At 44.1% G+C, this 26,390-nt stretch overlaps 1 protein-coding gene across 2 annotated transcripts in view; it reads right to left on the bottom strand.

Moving 5' to 3' along the window:
* NID1 (nidogen 1) overlaps positions 1 to 26,390 on the bottom strand; it is a 94,977-nt gene that overhangs the window by 28,534 nt on the left and 40,053 nt on the right. For both annotated transcript variants that reach the window (XM_082407577.1, XM_082407578.1), the window contains exons 8-12: positions 24,916 to 25,161; positions 23,131 to 23,274; positions 15,569 to 15,694; positions 9,397 to 9,546; positions 7,890 to 8,012 (exon numbers count right to left, since the gene is read on the bottom strand). In XM_082407577.1, the coding sequence (XP_082263703.1) occupies positions 7,890 to 8,012; positions 9,397 to 9,546; positions 15,569 to 15,694; positions 23,131 to 23,274; positions 24,916 to 25,161 (789 nt within the window). The remainder of the gene's footprint in view (positions 1 to 7,889; positions 8,013 to 9,396; positions 9,547 to 15,568; positions 15,695 to 23,130; positions 23,275 to 24,915; positions 25,162 to 26,390) is intronic.

Raw genomic sequence — 26,390 nt, 5'->3', positions numbered from 1 at the left:
ATTTTCTAGAGAACAAGCTTCTGACAACCAGATAACTAGAGAGGCATTGACATAAGGACTGGTAACAAGCAATAAATAGTGACTTGTTGAACTAAGACCAAATGAGGGTTCAAAGTGAGAGAACATAGGGACTTCCCTGTCGGTCCAGTGGTTAAGACTCCCTGCTTCCACTGCAGGGGGCGTGGGTTTGATCCCTGGTCGGTTACTAAGATCCCACGTGCTGCAGGGCACAGCCAAAAAACAAAAACAAACAAACAAACAAAGTGAGAGAATATAGTAGGTGTTGGTTACATGTACATGCCCAGGCAATGTAGATATAACTGTAAAAACAGGAGGGCACGTGCAAAAAATTTTAATTGTTCTAAGAAACTGTATTGGTGGTATGTAGTATTTGAATGCTCAGCCTGTTATGTGTGTGATGTGGAATAAAGTAAATCCGGACTTATGTTCTATTCTAATTCTTACATCCACTGTGCCCTTGAGAACCAGGATTCTCAGTATGGAAGAAAGGAGATATGGATACAATCTAGACAGTGTAAAGGAAAAACCCTGTGGTCATGTATTTGAATTGGAACTATCAACACAGACACATGAATTCCTAGCTCTGTCTGAACATTTCTACTACTTAGATTGTGGTCCTGCAATGCTATTTCCCACTAAAAGAAACCAGAGCTTCATGGAAAAAAGGCTGGTTCTAGTTCAGAGAGCAAGGGAGATATTAAAGACCACAGTGGACCCTCTGTATCTGCAAGGTTCCACATCCTTGGATTCAACCAACTACAGATCGAATATATCAGAAAAAAAAAATCCCAGAAAGTTCCTAAAAGCAAAATTTGAATTTGCCACACAATTTACATAGCAATTTTCATTGTATTTACAACCATTTACATAGCATTTACATTATTTTTACAATTTTTTACATACCATTTACATTGTATTTATAATTATTTACATAGCATTAGGTATTATAAGTAATCTAGAGATGATTTAAAGTATCTGGGAGGATGTGGATAGGTTATATGAAAATACTACACCATTTTATACAAGAGATTTGAGCGTCCATGGATTTTACTATCCTCGGGGGTTCTGGAACCAGACCCCCATGGATACGGAGGGATGACTATACTAGGATCATGTCAAAAGGACCAGGAGCCAACTTGAAGAGGTTCCCATGGGCCAAAGATGGGACTCTGAACCACAATGAGAATAATGATTACAACCAATTGATATCCATGAGTCTATAATGCTATTAAAAAACTAACAATTAATTAGCAAACTTCAGTGGCTAATAAGGAATCAATCTGTTATCTTATCAACCAGTAAAAAAAAAAAAAAAAAGGGAAAGATCCAAGCATCTATCCTGCCTTTTCTTTATGAAATGTACCACTGGGCATCCAAAGAGTAGATGAGGGGAAGCATTTCTTTATAAGTATTCCAACTAATAAATGAAAAAAAACAAAAACAAAAACTCACCATGATGATAGAATTAGACTATTGCCATTTTGTTACCCACTAAACATTAATGGACCTAAGCAATGAGCATCAATTCCAATGAATAAAGGAGAAAGAAATGATAGAATTAACGTCTCACCATTTGCCACTCCCTGGAAATTAATGGATCTAGGACATAATCATTAACAGCTCCTAACATCACCTAGACTGACACAAGCAGACTTTATGCGCTTCTGATGGAAGGTAAGACCACCACTTGTCTTGCCGAAAGGACTGAACCCAAGTCTGATCAAGCCTCTGGACTCAGCTGCCAGTTTGCAGACGATATGGAGAACAGAGGAGCATGTTGAACTGCCCCCGACTGTGCAAAACTACAGCTCAAAAGTCTTGGGTTCTTCAATAGATGAACTTCAAGGACAAGAAAGGGATGGCAGAGGAACTAGAGGTAGAAAAATAAGCAACTCTCAATCTGTAGTGTCTAGGAATGTACATGCATGATAAAACAAGAAATGCAAGGAAGTGATTTCTGTGAAGGTGATGTTGGTGGTTACTTTTGGAGAGAAGGAGAAGGCAATGACTGGAACAGAGCACCTGCAGCAGCTTCTGGGGCTGCTGGTAAAGTTCTACTTCTTGACCTGAGTGGTAGTTACAGGGGGGTTCACCTTAGCTATCCATCCTTGAGCTATCCATCTGTTCTATACGACTTTCTGTATCTATGTTTTATCTTACAATAAAACGGTGGAAAAAAGGAGAGAAAATGGGAGAAGAGGAAGCGGAAGTAGAACTCCAGACAACCTTCATGAGGAATTAAACACTATAAAAGGGAGGAGGAATGGGACGGCAGTTGGGGAGGGGTGGAGGCTCAAGGGAAGTCCTCATTTGTGTCTTTTAGATGAGAAATGGCTTCTCTGCAGGCTGACTGGAATTATCCAGTAGAGATGGAAAGAATAACCATCCAGGATGGGAGAGGCTACCGCAGGAAAGACAATTTCATCTCAGACAAACAATAATCTGGCACATTAAATGAATGTTGATTGGAAATTTATGATTTGACATTTGGTTGGTATTTAATTTGTAAATGTGCTTTGCTTTTATAGTTATAGAAGAAGTTGATACCTAGATTTCTCCATAATAATCTAAGCCAACCCTGGAGATCTTAAAAATGTTTTTCTTTCAAAAAGGGTCTTACTCAATTTTGAGAAAAGTTGCTTTAGAAAATTCTTTTCTATAATGAGTTCAAGAAACCTTTTTGTAAACTAAGAAATTATTCGGGCCTCATGTTCCTTATTTACAAAATAAAGGAGATGAATTACAGAATTTCTGGAGCCCTTTCCAGCTCTCAGTGGGAAATTCAAGTTTTCTAAGAGCGGGTTTGTTTGAAACAAAGTGCAAACTGTAACACAAACAACAGACACACAGCAAACAAAAAGTACATGTTAAATTGTTCCTCAGTTCTCCTCCCTTTACACTGTATTATCCTAAATGTTTTGTTTTCCTCTTTCCACGCAGCCCTACTTTCTGAACTCTTTAATTATCTGCCTTGTGGATCTGTGGATCTGGAAACAGTAAGCTGGTAAGCGTGCCTGGTGCCAAGCGTAAAGAAAAGTGATCAAGCATCCCCAGGTTTGGTACTTGTCCTTAAAAATTCGGGCTTTACATCTCTAGCCCAGGATTCTTCATACTCCTCTTTCATCCTCTAATAAGCTCTCCTATATTCCAAACCTCTACCCATTTCCATTCCCCCAGACCTGTCACCTCCTCATATTCCCACACTTAGGTAGTTCCTTTTCACACTGTAGGAGGGTTGGCCTGTGACTGATAGTATCAGCAGAAGTGACAGCATTGTAATTTCCAAGCTTAGGTTACAAAAGACTGTGGCTTCCATAAAAAAAGAATGAAATCATGCCATTTGCGGCAACATGGATGGACCTAGAGATTCTCATACTAAGTGAAATAAGTCAGAGAAAGACAAACATATGATATCACTTATATGTGGAATCTAAAAAAAAATGATACAAATGAACTTATTTACAAAATAGACTCACAGACATAGAAAACAAATTTATGGTTACCAAAGGGGAAGGGGGTGGGAGAGGGATAAATTAGGAGTTTGGTATTAACAGATACACACCACTACATATAAAATAGGGAAACAATAAGGACCTACTGTATAGCACAGGGAACTATGTTCAGTATCTTGTAATAACCTATAATAGGAAAGAATCTGAAAAAGAATATATATATACATATACATAATATATAACTGAATCACTTTGCTCTACACTTGAAACTAACACAACATTGTAAATTAACTATACTTCAATTTAAAAATGCAAAAAAAAAAAAATCTTAAGAAAAATTTTTTTGAAAAAGACTGTGGCTTCTATCTTGGGCATGCTCCCCTTCCTTGCTTGCTCTGGGGGGAGCCAGCTGCCAGGTCTTGAAGACACTTAGGCAGCCCCGTGGGGAGACCCGTGCTATGAGGAACTGAGGTCCTCCGTCCAACAGCCCATAAGGCCTGCCAACCACCATAGGGATCCTTCAGCCCCAGATGAATCTCAGAAAAGATGGTAGCCCCGCTAAGGTCTTGACAACAAACTCTTGAGAGACCTTGAACCCAGACCACCCAGCTAAGCTCCTGAATCCCTGCCCCACAGAAACTGTGAGATAATATACATTTACTGCTTTAAGCTGCTAACTTTGGGGGATAATTTGTTACACAGAAATAGATGACTAACATGGCAGCTTTCAAACTTCCTGACCACAACCCATAGAAATGCTTCCCACTCTGCAATTCAGGACACACACACATGCTTACACATACAGACGCTCAGCCATGCACTGGACAAGCAACCACAACTATTATTTCATGAAACAATACTTATGCCTACTGCATATACTCGGCATACTCTATTTTCTTGATTATTGTTTTCTTTTCCGTTCCATTCCATTTAAAAGAAAATGGTAATAGTGCCCCACTGAGCTGATTTCACAATCCACACATGCATTTTGGGCAAAGAGTGCAGAAGGACAGTGGGGAACAAATCATCATTTTTTTGGTTTTGCTTATCATTGGCTGATACTGCAGTAGCCATGACCTTAACTGACTCACCCCTAAAGCTAGTTTAGTTTTTTATTTTTTTAAACTAGCCCCTGTGTATAGAGTAGGTACCAAAAAATGCTCAATGTCTAATCCCTACACTTCATTATGTTTGGCAATAGGAGTCCAGATGACACTATACTTAATTTTTCATTAATATTTCATTAACTATTTAGTCACACAAAATTTAGAAAAATATGATGAAAACCTCAGTGTTCATATTCCAGCTGGGAAAAAAAAACACATTAGAAATACAAATGCAGCCCTTGTGCAGCCCTTCCCAACCCCAATTCCCTCTCCTACCATAGAAGTAACCTTTATCCTGAAGTTTTTGTTTCTCATTCCCATGCATGCATTTTATAGTTTCATTGTATATGTTTACACATATGCAGGTTTCTTTTCATACAGGCTTATATTTCATATAAATGGGATCATACTGCATATATCCTTTTATGACTATTTTTTTTAATACGTAAGAAGTAAATTTATTGAGAGACAGACACACTCCATAGACAAGAGTGTGAGCCATCTCAGAAAGTGAGAGTCTTTTATGACTTTTTTTTGCCCAACATGCTGTGGAGATTTATCCATTAACTCTAGTTCACTCAGATTTATTTACTTACTTACTTATTTATTATTTAATGTGTCCATTCATTCATTTATTTATTTGCTGCACCTCGCGGCTCGCGGAATCTTATTTCCCCGACCAGGGATTCAACCAGGGCCCTTGGCAGTGAAAGCGTGGAGTCCTAACCATGGACTGCTAGGCGATTCCCTCTAGTTCACTCATTTTAACTCCTGTATATTATTTCGTGGTATGAATTGTACCCAAACTCATTTGTCCATTCCTCCTGTTGGTAGTCACTTAGATTTTTTTTTCTGTTATGAACAATACTCGATGGACACATATATTTCTAGTGTATATTCTCTCTCGAGCATATAAATAGATGTTGAATTTCTTAAGAAAACAGGATTAAACACCTAAATAATCCTAGCAAAGAACTCTGATTGATTTTATCCTTGTCCCAGTTTTGTATCCCAGACTATAGGTCTGGATTTGTTTCTGTTTAGTCAATAGAGCCTCGAAAACGGGGCAAGGAGTCAGGTTAAAAGAACAAAAATAAAAAATGAAACATCTGCTTCCTTTTGAACTGGAGATGTGAAGGAAGCCTAAGGAGATAATGCCTTAGTCATTTTTAATAGCTGCTGGAATGTCTTAACTCAAATGATCATGAACTTTTCTCTATGTAACCTGCCTAACAGAATCTGTGGGGAGAGCCGTGTCTTTTACCCATAATTTCAGGAACAAAAGGTTGATCCTGCCTGGGTTCATCTAGGCTGGGGATCAGCAAACTTTTTCTGTCAAGTGCCAGGTAGTAAATATTTCAGGCTTTACAGTCTCTACCACAACTACTGACCTCTGTCTTTGCAGAATGAAAGCAGCCATAGGCTATTCATAAACTAAAGAGTATGAGTGTTCCAATAAAACTTTATTAACAAAAACAGGCAGTGGACCAGATTTGACCTGCAAGTCATAGTTTGTTGAGTCCTGTCCTAAGCAGAAGAAAACAATTTAGACCAGCAATATGTAGTACTGTATATCGAAATTTAAACTTTAATCTGATATTTTTCTCCTTTTAGATGGTTAATTATCCTAAAAACTGGTCACACCCAGTCCTGTTGAGAGTGCAAATAAATAATTATCAATACTATTATACACTGCCGGTAGGAGAGGTGCATTCATTTACTTCCTCAACAACTATAAAGAGCTACGAGCCCCAACATAGGCCACGTACTCTACAGGATACTGGGGACGTGAAAATAAAGTGCACAGGCACCCTATGCTCAAGGCACCCAAGGCTAGTGAAGGGAGGCAGACATTGGAATAGCTTGTAGTTGCCCAAAAAAGTAATGAAATGGAAATTTCCATGTATCTCTTATTGAATCATTGACAGTGGCATAAATATGTTTGGCCAACAAGAGCAGCAGCAATTAAAATAAGTAACAACTCAACTGGCTAACTGCAGTCGGAGGCATCAGATACATCCTTAATCTCATGACAGGATACCATGTGGTTTTGGGAACTGAATCCAGGTTGGGAGTCCATCGGGCAGACCTGGGTTTGAGTCTTAGTTCTAGTACTTACTACCCCCGGGACCTTGATTGTGCTTTTATCTCTGCGTTTTAGCATCCTCTATGTAAATGGCAATAGTAATAGGACTTACTTTAAAGAGATGATTATGAACATTACATGAAATAGTGTCGGTAAAGCACCCAGCACACAGTAGGCTTCATGCAAATGGCAGCTAATTATATGTATTCATTCAACAGCATTTGTTGAGTGCCTCCTAAGTGCCAGGATCATTCCAGGTACTGAACTAGGGCTATCATTATCCTCATGATCTAATGAGATACCACAAAAGTCTCAACTTTAGAAGCTGCACGGTCCAGGTGTAATAGGTGGTACGTGCAATTCTGTGGGGTCCTCAGCCTGACTCTTCCCACAACTGCTGGCCCTTCACCTTCCCCACCCTCACCCCAGCGCTATTCCCCGTGACTCTTAGGAATCTGTGATGGTTAATTTTCGGTGTCAACTTGACTGGGCCACAGGGTGCCCAGATACTTGGTCAAACATTATTCTGGGTGTTTCTCTGAGGGTGTTTCTGGCTGAGATTAACCTTTCACTCTGCAGACTGAGTAAAGCAGATGGCCTTCCCTTAGGTGGGTGGGCCTCATCCAATCAGTGGAGGGCCAGAATTGAACACAAAGGTGGACCCTTCCCCGAGTCAGAAGGAATTCTCCCTTCCTGATGACCTATGAATGGAACATGAGCTTTTTCCTGCCTTTGGATTCAGACACTGGCTATTCCTGGGTCTCCAGCTTGCCGACTACAAGCCTTGGGACTTGCCAACGTCTATAATTGTGTGGGTCAGTTCCTTCTGATAAATCTCTTTATATATAAATAAATAGATTTCTCTCTCTCTCTCTCTCTCTCTATATATATATATACACATACACACACACACACACACACACATATACACACATCCATGAGTTCTGTTTCTCTGCAGAACCCTAATACAGATCGGTTCTTACCCTGTATCGCTCAAGTCACAGGGATGACCAGCCTCCAGGCTGCCAGCACAGTTTTGGTCCAGGTGTGGGACCCCCGGAGTTGTGCAGTGTGCAACCCACATGCTCACCACCGCAGCTGTGCTCTGATCGCCCACCTCAACTCTCCACGGAGCCCCACCTCGCCTCCTCTCCCAGGGCCATGTACTCAGTACTCACGGACAGGGCAATGACCCACCAACTCCAAACGTCCCCGACACCTTACCTCCAGGCATGCAACGGAAGCCGTCTCCCTGATAACCGGGTTTGCACTGGCACGTGAAGGACCCGGGAGTGTTGTAGCAGACGGCATCAGGGTGACATCGGCTTAGCTGGCATTCATCCACATCTGCAAGACAGGCACCAAGCCCGGGGATAGTGAGATTGCTTCCAGAATTCCTAGTTTACACAATAATATAAGCCACTTGCTCAACTTCTGGGGACTGAGTTTCTGATCTGGGAACAGTGATTTAAGAACTCACCAAACATTAATTATCAAAACACTAACTCCTCAATTTCTATCTAGTGTATTTACAAATGTGTTTCACTTTGATGTTTTCATGAAAAATCAAGCATGCAAAAGGAAAAACGAGAGGATTTTTTTTCATTATTTCCTTCTCATCATAAACGAGAGCTTCAAAAATGTCTGAGTTTGGAGACAGATGATCAACTGCTTGACAGAAAAATCTCAAAGACCAGAGAAAATTCACATGTTCAGTAACAAAGAGAAAGTATTTCAGAAATTATAATCCCTTAGAGAAGCTTGGACTTTCCAGAAATACTCCATGGTATAACGTTAAGTAATTTTGCAAACCAGGGGACCGGGGAACGGTGTTCAGAGTTATTTCACTTGAAATTATCTTTAAGAGCACCCTGGCTGCCAACAATGGACTGATCTGAGGTCTGAGAGAATTTTGTGGAACCATTTATTCTCTGCATCTGAAGTCATTTATTCAAAAAGGGGACTTCACTTTTTTTGGAACACAAGATTAGAGCAGGCCAGGTGAATGACTGTATGTATCTTATTAAATAAAAGGCTGGACTTTAAGCTCCATGTGTGTAAGGATTGTTTGTCTTTTCATGAAAGACAAACAATCTCCTCAGTCCCTAGCAGACAGCAGGTGTTTAATTATTGCCTGAACGAGCAAGTGACATGGAACAAAATGGTACGGGGAGGACAAGTGTCTTCCCCAATGAGAACAGCCCCCCAAAGAAAGCACATAATTCAAATTACTAGAGATACAAAATCCAGCCCATCTACTCAATAGAGTTGAGAGAAGAATTCTCTTTTTTTTTTTTCTTATTTTATTTTATTATTTATTTCTGGCTGCGTTGGGTCTTCATTGGTGCGCGCGGGCTTTCTCTAGTTGGGGCGAGCGGGGGCTACTCTTCCTTGCGGTGCGCGGGCTTCTCGTTGCAGTGGCTTCTTTTGTTGCGGAGTACGGGCTCTAGGCGCACGGGCTCAGTAGTTGTGGCTCACGGGCTCTAGAGCGCAGGCTCAGTAGTTGTGGCGCACGGGCTTAGTTGCTCTGTGGCATGTGGGATCTTCCTGGACCAGGGTTTGAACCCGTGTCCCCTGCATTGGCAGGCGGATTCTTAACCACTGCGCCACCAGGGAAGCCAGAGAAGAATTCTCTTGAATTCAGAGTTGAGTCAGTAATTAGCATATGAAAAGTATCACCCAGGGGATTTTTTCAGGTTACACAGGGAGGAAAGTCAGAGTGACCACGTACCTTGGCAGGCTCTGCCATCCCCAGAGAAGCCTGGCAGACAGGAGCAGGTGTAGGACGAGCCTCCCAAGTAGATGCACTGGGCCCGCTGAGAGATGTCACAGTCATGAAGGCCAGTCTCACAGTAGTTGATGGGGCGCTGGTCCACGACAGCTTCAGACAAAAGGTTGACACGCAATGTTTGGAAGAGTCCCCTGAGCAGTCCCAGGGCCCTTCCAAGCAGTGCAGTCCACTGAGGTGGACTATGTCTGGACCCCAGACCTCCAGACATCTCTTCAGGTGCATCCCTGCTCCCCGCTGGTGGTACCCTGGCTCTCCTCCTGTTTCCTCCCACCTGGATCCCACCTCTGATTAAGTCTTCGCAGCCTGCCACTGCAGGGGGGGTCCATCGGCCTGACTCTAGACCTCAGCTTCGCCCCAGGGCTCTGCCTCAGGCCACTCTCCACACCTGGTCCCCGAAACCCAACTTTCCCTTCATCTGGTTGTGGAGGTGGAATCTGCAGGTAGACACGCTTCCTGTGGCACCTCTGTTGGTGGAGCGTTTGGAGCTGAGGATCTGAGACTTCCACGGTATCTTTGCCCTCGGCTCACTGGGCGGGTGGAATATTCACTATGAATGCCAAAGTCACCCACTTCCCACCAAGGAAGGTGAAATAAATTTTCCCAGGGAAGTGAGACGGGGATGGTAGAATGACTGTGGGCCTCTGGGGTGGGCAGCCCTGGGTTTCTACTAGGTGCATATGAGTTCACCATATGGCTTTGGGTAAATCATATAACTTCTCGGAGCCACAATTTCTTCCTCTGTAGAATAGGAATGACTTCCAGCTTGCCAAGCATGGGGAGGCCCAGTAGATGGGACTATTATTTTCTAAAGGGTCCTGATGACAAGACTCAGAGAATGAGGTCGTAGGAAGTAGGCATGTGACATAGAGGCTAGAATATCATACCCCATCTTGTGCTGTTGCCTCAAGATGAAAGTCAAGGACTAAGGTCTAGAGGGTGATTTCCAACAGCTGGTTCAGATACTCTGGGGTTTGTAAGGCACTTTAACTTCTGGTCTTAAAGCTCTAAGGCCCAGGTCAGAGTCCTGGCCCTCGCAATGTCAGAACAGAACACTTTCTTCCTGCAAGGAGGCCCTCAGGGTTTCGATTATCCTGGATACAGGAGGACTCCTTATCTTTATCCTCAATGAGTCTTCCCAAGATTAATTCCAGTTCATCCTGCCTCAAGTGCCTCGGCAGAGAGAGTTCCAAGCACCGTCAGGGGACAGGTAAAGAAGAGGCTCCTCTTCAAAGGTCTGCGCCCATGAAAGGTTAGCAAAGTACCGTATTGGTGGATGGAGGCCCAGCCTGTGGACTCAGCACTTCAGACTCCTGAAGTTGGACTGTTAACTAACTCCCATGGGACAGGGACCATGGAACCAAGTCTGTGGGACAAAGGGTTACTGGATTTTAAATTGCTACAAGTGGTCCAAATTTCTTTCTAGAAAACAGTAGCCCAGATTACACTGAACCAGCCCAAGGACACACTCTGTTTCCTTGGACCACTCCTGTTTTCTCTCACTTTTCATCGTTTCTAACACTCTTCTTCTCTCCAGGGTCCTCTTTCCCCCAACTCCTTCAGCTCGCAAAGTGTGAAAGGGACACTCTCGGAGAATTGGGACCGAAAAAAGGTAGGGGAAATATACCCAGACAGAACAACCAGGAAAGGAGTCTCACTTCTCTTCCATCAAATATTCATGTCATTAGAGTGCGTAAGTGATCATTTTACACATTGTGTTTGCTCCAGCCTCATTGTGCCCCACCCTTGGTAACAGGCGAGGACCTTGCTGCAACATGGGTAGGTCCTAATGTCCCCTGCCCTGCCATCACCTTCACCTTTGCTTCTACTTTTATTTTATTTTTTTGGCCAAGCTGCTTGACTTACAGGATCTCAGTTCCCCGACCAGGAATTGAACACTGGGCCCACGGCAGTGAAAGTGCAGAGTCCTAACCACTGGACCGCCAGGGAATTCCCACACCTATGCTTCTATAATTCTCAAATCCTTTCTAGAAAAAGGCAGTTTATAATTTAATTTTTTAAATCATGTTTTCCTTCATGTAAGACCATTTTTCACACCAGAGCAATTTTCTTCTGAAGGAAGCTTTAGAACTTTACAACTCCAAATAATTTAGTTCTACCTTTTTCATTTTCAAAGTATACAAAGCATTTTTTTTCCTTTTTTCTTTTTCTTTTTTCTTTCTTTATTTTTTTTCAACATCTTTACTGGAGTATAATTGCTTTACAAAGGTGTGTTAGTTTCTGCTGTATAACAAAGTGAATCAGCTATACGTATACAAATATCTCCATATCCCCTCCCTCTTGTGTCTCCCTCCCACCCTCCCTATCCCACCCCTCTAAGTGGACACAAAGCACTGAGCTGATCTCCCTGTGCTATGCAGCTGCTTCCCACTAGCTATCTATTTTACATTTGGCAGTGTATATTTTTAAGCAAAATATACAACAACCCAAAGAAGACCTTTCCACTAATTTACACGAGAGGGGCCACCAGCACATCCAGCTGTGCTTCCTTCCCTCAAAGGCTCCTAACCCCGCCGGCCGGCAATTTCCTACAATTCTCACCCTGCCTGTCAACTAGCAGGGGGTGCAGGGTGGGAGGGAGGGGAAAGTTTTGGAAAGGACAGAAAATCAGGCTCAAAATGGGATTTAAAAACAGTATGGAGGTTCCTTAAAAAACTAAAAATAGAATTCCCACATGACCCAGCAATCCCACTACTGGGTATATACCCAGAGAAAACCATAATTCAAAAAGACACATGCACCCCAATGTTCATTGCAACACTATTTACAATAGCCAGGACATGGAAACAACCTAAGTGTCTATTGACAGACGAATGGATAAAGAAGTTGTGGTACATATATACAATGGAATATTACTCAGCCATAAGAAGGAACGAAATTGAGTCATTCGTTGAGACGTGGACGGATCTAGAGACTGTCATACAGAGTGAAGTTAAGTCAGAAAGAGAAAAACAAATATCGTATATTAACGCATATATGTGGAACCTAGAAAAATGGTACAGATGAACTGGTATGCAGGGCAGAAATTGAGACATAGATGTAGAGAACAAACATATGGACACCAAGGGGGGAAGGGGTGTAGGTGGTGGTATGATGAATTGGGAGATTGGGATTGACATGTATACACTGATGTGTATAAAATGAATGACTAATAAGAATTTTTTAAAAAATTACAAGGTGAGGTGGTGGGATGAATTGGGAGATTGGGATTGACATATATACACTACTATGTATAAAATAGAGAACTAGTGAAAACCTACTGTATAGCACAGGGAATTCTACTCAGTGCTCTGCGGTGACCTAAATGGGAAGGAAATCCAAAAAAGAGGGGATATATGTATACGTATAGCTGATTCACTTTGCTGTACAGCAAAAACTAACACATTGTAAAGCAGCTATACTCCAATAAAAATTAATTTTAAAAAATTAATTACAATTACATGGTCAGTTGTGGTTTTACTTTTCTAGCTCCTGCATTTCTGAAGAGAACCCTGAACTGTGACCTGGCATGGGCAGAGCCGAGGAACTGCCCTGAGATGCTGCCACCCAATGTGACATTGGTCCCCGAGAGACACCTGCAAGGCTGGCTGGGGCCAGGAAATGAGACAACGTGGAGAAGGGAGGTGATGCCAAGAAGGAAGGACAAAACGAGGGACAGAAGCCACGTGTTACAAGGAGAGAAAAGGGCGGGGAATAAAGAGCCTTTAGGGGAGTGGTTTCACAGCCTCTAGTTACTTTAAGTTCTGAGAATAAGATCACAAAGATGAATGATTCACAATAATTTTTCCTAACAACATGACAGGAGAGGGAGGGAGAACAGGAACGCTGGGTGAGCGAGGCTGAGCCTTTAGCCTAAGCCCACCTGCCCTGACCGATGGGCAGGTGAATGGGGCCGTGCACTGTACAACTCGGGGTCCCAACCTGCCCATGCTCCGTCCAGGCCACGTATCACAGGGGGCAACTGTATCTACACATAAAGGTGATTTGCAGGCCAGCTGAGGCTCTTTCCCTTTGTGTCAGCATACTTTGCACATTCCAATTAACTAAAAGTTTGCACCAGTGGAAAAGAGAAAGTCACAGGCTTGCAGAAAATGACAAAGATGGAAATCCACAAAGCAGCCCCTCCCCTAATGGATACCCATCCTCATGGAAAGACAGTCACCTCTGGCCATCCACACACCCTGCATGAGCGCACAGCCCCTCACAGTTGTCAGGACACAGAGCCGGCCCCCTAAACCATCCAGATTCTTTCCTCACCCTTCCCTGCTCTGACCTGACAGACGTCATCATCCCAGCCTGGGCTTCAACCCAGGACGTAGTTTTAACAAGGAATTCCGGGACAGTGAAACTGACCACTAAATTATCCAGTGACGAGCCAGAGTCTTTGTGTGAATGCATTCAGGCAGACTTGGTTTCACCCAGTGAGCCATCTCTCTATGAGGTGAGCCTCAAAGGAGCCAATTAAAAGAGGCAAAAGGCCAAGTGGGATGGAATTGCACAGGGGGCCACAGGCAGGGGGAGAATCAGGAAACCTCGATGCCAGGTCTTGGTGGAACTCAATGATCTTCAGGTGGTTTTCACACTTGCTTCTGAGAGGGGGGAATCCATTATTCAAACAAAATCTTACTCAGAAATTGATATACAGAAAAATGAAATAGTCCTTGTATCCCCATTGGCAGATCCTGGGGCATCTCCAAGGGTTCCACGGGACACAGGAAGCCCATGATGCAGTCTAATCACCTCATTTTACAGGTGAGGAACTGAGGCCCAGAGAGGTTGTCTTCCTCAAAATCAAATGCCTAGGAGTAGACGTTTGCCCACCACCTGTCTTGCACCCCACCCTAGCCCTTCTGTGAGGGTGGATTCCAGGAATGGCTGGAGACAGAAACTGAGGACACAACGTGCCTCACACACGTCTGCCCCAGGACTGCCCACGTCACCACCCAAGGGGTAAAGGATCCACCACCAAAGCTTGAGCCGAAATGTAACGTAGATGGTGTTGCCACAAAAAATAGACCTTTGGATCTCCTTCGTCTCAAAAAGCAGAGAAGGAAGTCAGGCCAAATTCACAGAAATTGTTGTTCTGTATGGAAAAAAAAAAAAAAAAGATGGAAGTAACTTGAGCAGAGCTGAAATCTCAGCTCTGTGCAAAGGGGACTGGCTGCTTCTCAGTTCACAGATGTTTGGGTCACACTCAAAATATGAGAACGGCCTGTTCCCTCCGCCCTCAAGACACCATCTCACCCCGGGACCTTGGCGGCCTCATCTGAGTTTCAAGACAGAGCAAACAGAAAGCATGCTAGGGTTTAGTAAACAGCAAGGAAAGCACAAGGAGATGGTTCACTGAGGCAGTAAAAGGAATCTGTTTTAAATTGGGAAGAGATGTTGAGTTCAGACGGCCCCTTTAGCATGCTGCCCTCCAGACCTGGAAATCTCCAAGAACCTTTGAACTTGAAATTCTTGGAAACAACAGGTCAAAGTGCAGCGGTCGGAAAAAGTGGGGAAATTTAAACAATCTGGCTCTTTGGAGTTGGCCCGTCACCATCATCACCAAAATCATCAGCAACCTAAAGCATAATTAGCCTAATTAATAGCCTTAACTTCTAACTTGGATAGGCTAGGAAGTTATGCTAGTACTTGTGGCTTGTAAAATGGAAATCCATAAATAGAAAAGCTCCGAATGGAGTTTTAGATGTAAATCAGGAAGAATTCAATCTAAGGCAGGTAATGACACAAATGCCTATAAGGTGTTCCCTCCACGTGAATCCCAAGGCCACTAATTATAAGGAGAAACATGTCTAATTGTTTGAATAGCTATTAAAAGAATAATGAAAAGAGTTAAAAGGAATTTTATAAGAAGGGAAGGATATTACCAGTGTAGACAGACAACACTGCTTATTTCTTGTACCTGTGACTCTCCAGGCAGTCGGAGGGAAGGAATGAAGTCTGATTCACCTTTGTAAGCTGTCCTCCCCAACAGAACAGGGAACCTTCCATCTCAGCCAGGATAACTACCTGGGGCAATACCATTCACACAGGTGCTGACATAGGTCATGTGAATTACTCGTTTTGAAAAGTCACCCACAAAACTTACCCACACATGTTCCCTCCTCTGAAAACCGGTAACCCTCTACACACTCGCATCGGAAGGTCCCTGGGTGGTTATTGCAGATTGCATGGCTCCCACACACCGAGGGCTGCTCTGAACATTCGTTGATATCTACAGCAAAAAAAATGTTTTTAAGATTTATTTATTGATTTATTTATTTTTGGCCTCGCCGCTCGGCTTGGGGGATCTTAGTTCCCCGACCAGGGATCGAACCCAGGCCCCCTGCAGTGTAAGCACCAAGTCTTACCCACTGGACTGTCAGGGAATTCCTCCCAAATTTTTGTTTGAATGCAGACTTTAAAAATAAAAAACCTCTTCAAACACCACTAAACATAATAAAATAGAAAGCATTTTGGCATGCAAATGGATCCACTTTAAAACACCCATTTTTATATTCTAAAAATGGTGTTAAAGAAATCTTTTTTTCTGTGCATAATTTGAGAGTGATCCCAAGGCCCTCCTCCTAAATAAATGTGTACTCCCCGCTCCCCGCCCAACCTGCCCTGCCTTTTGGAGTTAGTTGCTGAGCCTGGCGCCCACTGACATCAGATGGGCAAATACGTGTTAGAAAGACGTGCAGACAAGTCTCCAGACTCTGAATAAGGTTCCTAAACTACAAAACGTAATTAAATATGCTCTTGTTTAAAAATATTTCCTTTCTCCAATGATAGTGACAAAGCAAAGTTGGACCGTTTAAAGCCTGATTGTGAATCTTGGAATGTTATCCTGAGCTTAACGCACTAACAGAGAAAACCATTAACTCATAAGATTGTGAGTGATGCTCTCCCACAGGACAATACTGTGGCCATCGCGTGGGGTGACTGGAACAAAGGAACGTATGCTCTGGAGCTGGACACAGCTAGGTTCAAATCCTGCCTCCTTTCCTTACCAGCTTGTGTGGTCCTGGGCAAGTTGCCTCACTACTCTGCCTCAGTTTCCCCATTGGTGAGTACTCACGCTACTATTCATCTTGAGGGGTTCTACTGAAGATTACAGAAAATGGATGTAAGCCTAGCCTGCTCAAGAAACATACCTATTGGGACTTCCCGGGCCGTCCGGTGGTTAAGACTCTGTGCTCCCAATTCAGGGGGCACGGGTTTGATCCCTGGTTGGGGAACTAAGCTCCTGCATGCCGTGGGGTGCGGACAAAAAATAGAAATAAATTAAAAAAAAAAAAGAAATGTACCGATTATTATTATCCTACACTACCAGCCGGAGGGATGTTCCGATTCTAGGAACATAGCCGTCAGATGGCCACTGGCATTGGGGGCCGGTCTGTGGTTACCCCTACAGGAAGGCTGGTTGGCCCAGATAAGAAATCAAGCTCCTCTGTCATCACCTGGGTTACCTGTCTGCTGATGGATTGAAATAAATACAGTCACACAAGATCCTTCTGTGCCAACCTCACTCTCAGAGCGCACAGGTACTTCTGGCGTTTTTAGAACTCCTGGAGACGCATGTGAGGAAGATTTCATGGTGGCTGAGACCACACAACTCCCCTCCCCCTCTCAGCTGCCCCTCCTCAATTCCATCATGTGAACCTTCCTCGTGCTCTGCCTCCGATGGCCAGTCCAGCCGGTCTCTTCACTGGTGAGGCAAAAGCCCCTGCTGGCTTTTTGGACTACATTGCACAAGACAGGCATTTTTGCCACTTCAGCCCTGTGGTTGGACCTATACTCAGAAAAAAACCCAAACCAAATGGCATTCAGCTTTTGAAACTACACTGCAATGTAAGTTTCTGTGACGTGTTTAAGATACAAGATCTCATATCACTTATACGTGGAATCTAAAATTTGGCACAGATGAACCTATCTACAAAACAGAAACAGACTCACAGACATAGAGAACCAAGGGGGAGAGGGGGAGGGGGAGTTTGGGATTAGCAGAGGCAACCTATTACATATAGGATGGATAAACAACAAGTTCCTACTGTATAGCACCGGGAACTATATTCAATATCCTGTGATAAACCATAATGAAAAAGAATTTAAAAAAAAGAACGTATATATGTGTATAACTGAGTCACTTTGCTGTACAGCAGAACTTAACACAACACTGCAAATCAACTATACTGAAATTAAAAAAAAAAAAAAAGCTACAAGATCTCAGACCAGAGGATGGCTCCAGGCACAGCTAGAAGGTTACAGAACAAAGCCCCTCCCAAGGCAGCCTCTTTATGAGCTGGAGCTGGGATGGGGGGTGGAGGGATATTCAGCAAGTGTGGACTTTCCAGCTCCATCCACCAGCTGCTGCTTCAACAACATGGGAGAAAAAGATCATTCTGCTTCACCGTGTCTGCACTACAGCTCTCAGAGGACACTCCAGGCCCAGATGTCTGGACACACCGTGCAAACTGAAGGGATCCACGGCTGAGACTCAACTGCCAAAGCACAAGAGCACAGAGCAGCAGTTTTCAATCAAAGGGACAGAACACAATCACCAGGGGAAATTTGCCAAGCTTCATTCCACCCCTAGAAGGTTTATGGAAAGGGAAACCGCGTGTTTCAAGAAAGCTTCTTAGGTGATTGGACAGATGCTCATCCTGCACACCTTACCTGGAGAACCACGGCAAATAGGATCTGGGGGGCCCGTGGGAGGAGGGAGGAGATGGCCCCCTAGCACTACCCCACCTCCATGCAGGTCTGCACATAAAATCCAAGCTGGGCGACTCCTTTTCTTTGAGAGCAAAACCCTAGCCATTTCCCTGCTATTATTTCACGGTCCTTACAGTTTGGAAATTCTCCCTAATGCCTAATTTAAACCCTCCCTTCTGGGGTTTCCCTGGTGGCGCAGTGGTTGAGAATCTGCCTGCCAATGCAGGGGACACGGGTTCGAGCCCTGGTCTGGGAAGATCCCACATGCCGCGGAGCAACTACGCCCGTGCACCACAACTACTGAGCCTGCGTGTCTGGAGCCTGTGCTCCGCAACAAGAGAGGCCGCGATAATGAGAGGCCCGCGCACCGCGATGAAGAGTGGCCCCCGCTTGCCACAACTGGAGAAAGCCCTTGCACAGAAACGAAGACCCAACATAGCAATCAATCAATCAATCAATCAATAAATCTTTAAAAAAAAAAAATGGGGGAAGCATACCCAGTGTCTTTCTCATCTCCTTGGTATTGCTTTTCCTCCTATTTCTGCCTGCTTTGTGTGCATTCCAGTGCCTTCAGCTCTTTCTTTTTTTTTAATGTTTTGTCTACTGTTAATAATTGTTATCTATAGGAGAATTGGTCTGATATCACTGGAAGCAGAACTCTGTTCATTTTTTTTAGGCATCTTTTAAAATGTTTTTGTATTTATTTCTTGGCTGCGTCGGGTCTTAGTTGTGGCACACGGGGTCTTAGTTGCGGCATGCGGGCTCTTTGTTGTGGCATGCTGGTTCCAGAGCCTGTGGGCTCAGTAGTTGCAGTGTGTGGGCTCCAGGGTGTGTGGGCTCTGTAGTTGTGAACAGGCTCCAGAGCACATGGGCTCTGTAGTTGTGGTGCGCAGGCTCTCTACTTGTGGCGCACGGGCTCAGTAGTTGCGGCACGTGGGCTTAGTTGCCTCATGGCATATGGGATCTTAGTTCCCCGACCAGAGATTGAACCGGCGTCCCCTGCATTGCAAGTTGGATTCTTAACCACTGGACCACAGGGAAGTCCCCCTGTATTATTGTTAATGTTGATTGTTATTAACAGGTACAATGTTAGAGTCACCAATAAACACACAAATCAATGAAGATTAAATTTCTTGTTTGCAGTTTATCCTATTCCTTTGTCCTCTAAAGAATTTATGTAGGGCTTCCCTGGTGGCGCAGTGGTTGAGAATCTGCCTGCTAATGCAGGGGACACGGGTTCGAGCCCTGGTCTGGGAAGATCCCACATGCCGCGGAGCAACTAGGCCCGTGAGCCACAACTACTGAGCCTGCGTGTCTGGAGCCTGTGCTCCGCAACAAGAGAGGCCGCGATAGTGAGAGGCCCACGCACAGCGATGAAGAGTGGCTCCCACTTGCCACAACTAGAGAAAGCCCTCGCACAGAAACGAAGACCCAACATAGCCATAAATTAAAAATAAATAAATAAATAAACCCTCCCTTCTGTAATTGGAGGCTAGGACTCTAATCCATTCTTTAGTAGAAACAGTGAACTAGCAGTGATAACAGTTCCTTATAAAAGATCACAACATCTGCTTGAAGATTATTGTTCTTATTAGTCATGATCTGGTCAACGTCTTCACTGGGAAGAGGTTTCCTTTCACATAAACCATTCCCTAACCCAACAGGAAAATCCTGGATTATTCTTGTAATCACTGCTTCCTTTTTGACTTTTTTTCAGAGTGGCTACTTTTCAACAACTCTAAGTTTCTCTAAAATGTGTCCTTTTCATAAACACCAGGCTCTTATTGGAGAAGAGTCTCAGGATTTATCTGTTAAATGCCTTGTGCGCACTCAAGATTACTCAATGAGAGATTGTGCAAAACCCTCTCTTACAGCCTCCCAACTGAGAAATATAGGGAAGTCATTCTGTCAGGCACCAGAGCTCTTGTGATTCAACTGGAAATCTCCAAATTAGCTCGCAGGGTCACTCTGCAGTGTCTAATCAAGCCCAGCCTTATTTTGAATGTCATCTATCATTATATCAATGCTACACACACTGAATGACAAAGGCTCACCCTCATTCTCTTCAGAGGCACTTTCCAGATCAAAATATTATGTGAAGTGATCTGCTTAATGCAATTTCCTATCAACAGCCCGGTGTCTCAATGCATTAACACTACGAGGCTTATTCTCGTGACCCAGAACAGAAAGTAGCCTGACTAGGAATATACCCACATTCCATGGTGCAAATCTGCCAGGATGAGGACTAATCACAGGGCGAAAGCAAGTGCACACAAACACCTGTCTTCCTGGGCCAACACATCAGAGGGGTTTCCACGATAGCAACGGATTCCATCCATAAAGCATGGCTGGTTGTGCCTTGGGAAAGTGAAGCAAGCAGTCCCACCACAAGCTCAGGCACCAAAAGCAGAATTAGCCAGAGGTTATGGGTCAGCAGGTTGGGGTAGCTCCATGTTTTACTAATACAGTAATTCCCTTACATACGAATGAGTTCCATTCCGAGAGTGCGTCTGTAAGTCCAATTTGTTTGTAAGTCCAACAAACTTAGCCTAGGTACCCAACTACCACAATCATCTATATACCGCTCATTTTACGCATGCTTCCGGACATCTGGGCTTGAAATAAAGATACTGTACTACTGTACTCTATACAGTACTGTACAGTAAAGTACACAAAAGCACAACCACTTATAGAGGATGCACGCACGTGACAATGTACACCAGACACGTGAACTAACTTAGGTGACTGGACATGCGAATGCACATTTGCAGCTTTGAAGGTTTGCAACTTGAAGGCTTGTATGTAGGGGACTTACTGTATTCAGTTGGCTTATGAAGCTGAAGCAGAGCTACATAAAGACTAAGGAGGTATAGGCTTCTGCTGGAGAAATGGGGGCACCTCATCCCTTCATGCTGTCCATCACCATCACCATGGCCTGGGAGGTCTCTGCTCACACACACACAGTATCACAGTTTCAAAGTGGCCTGAGCCAATTTAGCCATTCAAGACTGTTGGGCTCTTTGGGGAAACACAGGGGAACTCTGATGATCAGAGGTGAGTAGGAACTACGTCCCCTGCCCAGTGGTATGTTACAAGGGAAGCGAGTCTCAGATTGAATTCTACCACACGGACAAAGTCATCAGCGAGCTGGCTAAACAGTTGTACAAGCTGTTCCTGTAAGCCCAGTCCCTGCTCTCCATCCTTTCCAATGAGCACCTCACATAAATTTCACTCTGAAGTAAACGCAGCAATACCCCCACAGCAGGATCTGCTAAGCTTCACGTGAAATCAGCACACTAAAGCTGCCATTCATTGGAGGCATCCAATGGACTCCATTCAATGGATTCCGGACCCAAGGCATTGTTCCCAAATTCCAAGGCTGCTGGGCTCCCCAGATTCTTATGCCCCAGTCATTCAAGGGGGCTGCTCATCATTTTGGCCAAAAAGACATGTGCACACCACCCATTTCACTAGGGAAGCTTACTTCTAGCACTCTTTACATTTGTTGGTGAGCCCCTGTGGCGGGTTTAGGAAGCTTTGACATTCTTACCCTAGTTGCCTCTGCTGTATGGACTCTTCACTGAGTCAGGAGTCAACTAACTGCCTTTTGGTGGTGGATTAAAATTTAGTAACAGACATAAATATCAAGCTGTCTACGTGAAAGTATTTAAAGTGAAATTATAAGTAATAAAATAAGTACAATGAAGACAGTATAATATATGCACTTGAGTCAGAGTCTCAAGGTCCAACGTTCCAATGTCCCCGGCTCATCTGTAAAAACAGGAATAGACCTCCCACCCATTAGGATGGCCGCTATCCAAAAAACAAAACAAGTGTTGGCAAGAATGCGGAGAAATTGCAGCCCTTGTGCACTGGTGATGGGATATAAAATCATGCAGCTGCTGGGGAAGACAATATGACGGTTCTTCAAAAAAATCACACACAGAATTGACGTGACCCAGCAACTCCACTTCTGGGTATATCCCCAAAAGAGTTGAAAGCAGGGTCTCAAACAGATATTTGTACTCCATGTTCATAGCTGCATAATTCACAACAGCCAAAGAACTGAAGCAACCCAAGTGCCTGTAGACAAATGAATGGATTAAAAAGAAGAAGGAGTATGTGTATACAATGGAACATTTCGCAGCCTTCAAAAGAAAGGAAATTCTGACCCAGGCTACAACATGGATGAACCTTGGGGCCACTATGATAAGTGAAATAAGCCAGATACACAAAAGGACAAATACTGTATGATTCCACTTACATGAGTTACCTAGAATCATCAGATTTGTAGAAAGAATTATAGAATGGTGGTTGCCAGGGGCTGGTGGTGGAGAGGAGGGACGGGAAGTTGTTATTTAATGGGAATAGAGTTTCAGTTTTGCAAATGAAAAGAGTTCTGGAGATGGATGGTGGTGATGGTCACACAACAATGTAAATGTACTTAATGCTGCTGAACCTTACACTTAAAAATAGTCAGAATGATCAATTTTATATTATGTGCATTTTACCACAATTAAAAATAATTTCTAAAAGACAGAAATGAAAGAATCTATCTCGTTAGAGTTGCTGAATTAAATCAGTTAGTGTTTGTGAAGCACCTAACACAACAATGCCTGGGTACGTCACAGGTGTAGTCATATTATGTGTGTTAACAAACAGCGCTGACTTGCCCTTCCTTTAAGCCCATGTATTCTCGACGTGAAGGGGAGTGTGGCCTTATAAATTCTACTCTGCTGCTTAGAGTCAGGGCATCTGACCAGGTGAAGGAAGGGCCAGGACCCCTAACATCACGGAGGGAACACTGAGCGTGGGGCTTCAACAACTCAGCGTGACCATCAGTGTTTATCTCACCGGTGCTGCCTCTCCCTCGCCCCTCTGCTGTACAGGATCTGTTTCCGCAGCCCCCCACCCCGCTGCCCACCACCACCAAGTCAGAGCGGACGGCTGTACCGTAGCAGGTCTGTCCGTCTCCCCGGAAGCCGATGGAGCACTCGCAGGTGAACTGGGTCCCGGGGCCGGGGCGACAAGCTGCATTGGTGTCACACCCATGGGTGCCGATGTAGCAAGGATTCTGAAGCGCATCAGGGGAGCCGTCTGTGAAGGCAGAGACATTGAAACCCAGTGAGCATTCAGAAACCCTTATTCCTCCAGAAACTCCAGAAAGTAAGGCAGGACTGATGACCAGGAAACCCACCGACTCCTGAGTCACCTGGGGGTCACCTGAGGCGGGATCAGCAAACTACATCCCTTTGGACTTTTGTCTGTTTTTGTAAATAAAGTTTTACTGGAAACCAGCCACACCCATTCACTTACATATACGGTCTATGGCTGCTTTTGTGCTACAGTCACAGAACTGAGAGAGACTGCACGGCTGGCAAAGCCTGAAATATTTATTGATACTGTCTGGCCTTTTAAGAAAAAATACGCCAACCCCTGATGCCTGGAGCTACAACTGTCAAAGGAGGGAGACAGACACCTGCCCTCCTTCTGCTTTATGGAGCTGAGGACAAACCCGACTAGCTGGAGAAGTGACCTGGGTACAGAGGGAGAATCAAAAATAACTGAAAAAGAGAAAGACCTTCACACGTAGACCCCAAATATACAGAACCCCTAGGGCTTAAAGATTTGGATGACGTGAGACCTGACACTGGGCTGTCCCACCAGCTCCAGCTCCTTCCACGCAGCCAGAAGCACCCCCAGACTAGATCCCACCTCTCGCAATGTGCCGTCCCCAGGCAGAAAGCTCGTTGCAGGCTCCGTGCCTAACTTTTAGCACATTTGATTTGGATTTCCCCAGGCCCTGAGCACACAGTGAGTATCAGAGTGTTTTAAATGCCTGGCCATCAATAGGCACATGAAAAGATGCTCAACATCGCTAATTATTAGAGAAATGCAAATCAAAACTACAATGAGGTACCACCTCACCCCGGTCAGAAGGGCCATCATTAAAATGTCTACAAATAACAAATGCTGGAGAGGGTGTGGAGAAAAGGGAACCCTCTTACACTGTTGGTGGGAAGGTAAATTGATACAGCCACTATGGAGAACAGTATGGAGGTTCCTCAAAAAACTAAAAGTAGAACTACCATATGGTCCAGCAATCCTACTCCTGGGCATATATCCAGACAATTCAAAAAGACACATGCACCACTAGCAGCACTATTCACAATGGCCAAGACATGGAAACAACCTATGACACGGAAACAGCAACAAATGAACTTATCTAGGAAACAGAAATAGACTCACAGACATAGAGAACAGACTTGTGGTTGCCAAGGGTGTGGGGGAAGGACAGGGATGGATTGGGAGTTTGGGGTTCGAAGATGCAAACTGTTATATATAGAATGGATAAGCAACAAGGTCCTGCTGTATAGCACAGGGAACTATAGTCAATATCCTGCAATAAATCATAATGGAAAAGACTAAAAAATAAAACAAAAATAAATGCCCGGCCATAGGCAGCTGCAGCCCTTGGATGGTCTACTCTTTAAGGTAACTCAAGGATTATCATTCTTCTCTAATGGAATAATGAGGAGGCCTTAGGTTAGCAGAACAGAGACGGGTAGGTTTTCTAAGAATCATAAATGAAAAGACGTTTATTTCTGTCGGGAGCTATTTCAGCGTAACTTTCTTCTTCTTACTGAGAGTAAGAGACGAAAAACAACACGTCAGAAGCACCGAGAGAGCCGTGCAGGCAGACACACACAACGCCCAGCCTGAGCTGCCACCTCTTACCCCTCACAGGACCGACAGAGTTACTCAGAGCATAGCGCAAGATCCTCTCCTCCTGGTTGTACAGGACAAACACGCTGTCCACCGAGAGCTGCTGGGTTCTGGGCAGGGCTGGCCGGGAGTCGTCGTGGACGCACTCCTGGAAGGTGATGGTCTGGCGCCACTGGTAAGTGTGGACGTGAGAAGGGGCAGCGCCGTCCCGCTCGGGTTCCGTCACTGTGTACTCCCGGCTGGAGGATGATGTGATCACTGGACGCGGGAGGGAAGCAGGGACACAAAGGAGAGATCTTGAAGGTACGAGAGGCTTAGTCAAGGGCTCTAAAACCAACAGCAGTATTCTCTGCCCACACTGCTACCAGATGAGAGATCGGATGGAACAGCATAAATAAAACTATTTATTTCAGCACTGGGACTCATTCTGCCACCTAGATTTCCCATACTATTATTGATGTTATTTGCATTAGGAATAGTTACTGCTTTTTCTTATCAGGTGCTTCTCTATAAGTTCCTAAGTCACCCAGAACCAACCCAGAGTTTAAGGTCTGATGGAAGGAGCATGGGCTTGGAGGGAGAAACACCTGAATTCACACCTTGCCCCTTCGCTCACAAGATGTGTGCTCATAGACCAGTTACTAACTTCTTTACCCTCTGTTTCCTTTCCGACACGGGTTGGGGTGAGGATGCGATAATGTATGTAAAATTTCTGGAATCAAGCAGGTTAAGACTCTTATTAAGACACACTACCATTTATGGAGCATTTATCACGCGACTAGCCGAGTGCTAACTGCTTTTTATGGGTTATCTCACTTAGGATTCAATAAATAGAAGCTGCTATAAATAACCCTAGATTAAACGGTTCTCTGATATATAAAAATGAGACACTAATAGGTTTCAGTAGCCAACTTCTATAGAGCTGTGAGCAAATCTCAATAGAGAAGGGAAACAGTCTTCCCCACTTAGAAGACAGCTCGCTTTTCACCCAGACAATGAAAAATCTCAACTTCCTATTTTAAAAAAAGTATAAAAGACTCTTCACATCTGTGTGCTCTGCTGTAGTTCATAATCAAAGCCAGAGGATACATAAAAGACTAGTGTAAGTTGCCTTCTGTCCAGCTCCCACGTGCCGGGCTGTCAGAAACACCATCTGGTCATAGCCTGACTTGCAGACCGGGGTGCTGCGGCTCCTTGCACCTCCTACTCACCCACTCGTTTTCCCCAGGAGAGACGGAGCAAGCCACAGAGCCATGGTAATGGGTACAACCTTTCTGGATGGCCATTTAGTAAGAGCCTTTAAAGAGTCTCCATTGTTTGACTTGGCACTTCTATTTCTAGGAATTCGGTCAGAAAAGAATCAGGAATGTGGTCAAGATTTATGATGAAGATGATTATTTCAATTCATTATGAGAAGGAAAAAGTGGAAATAACCTAAGTTTTAGAAAAGAGAATGGTTTACATTGATAGCCATACAATAGAATGGT

Source organism: Balaenoptera borealis, assembly GCF_965194805.1.
Source record: "Balaenoptera borealis genome assembly, chromosome: 10".
In the NCBI taxonomy this organism is placed as follows: domain Eukaryota; kingdom Metazoa; phylum Chordata; class Mammalia; order Artiodactyla; family Balaenopteridae; genus Balaenoptera; species Balaenoptera borealis.
This window is presented reverse-complemented; position numbering and strand designations above follow the sequence as displayed.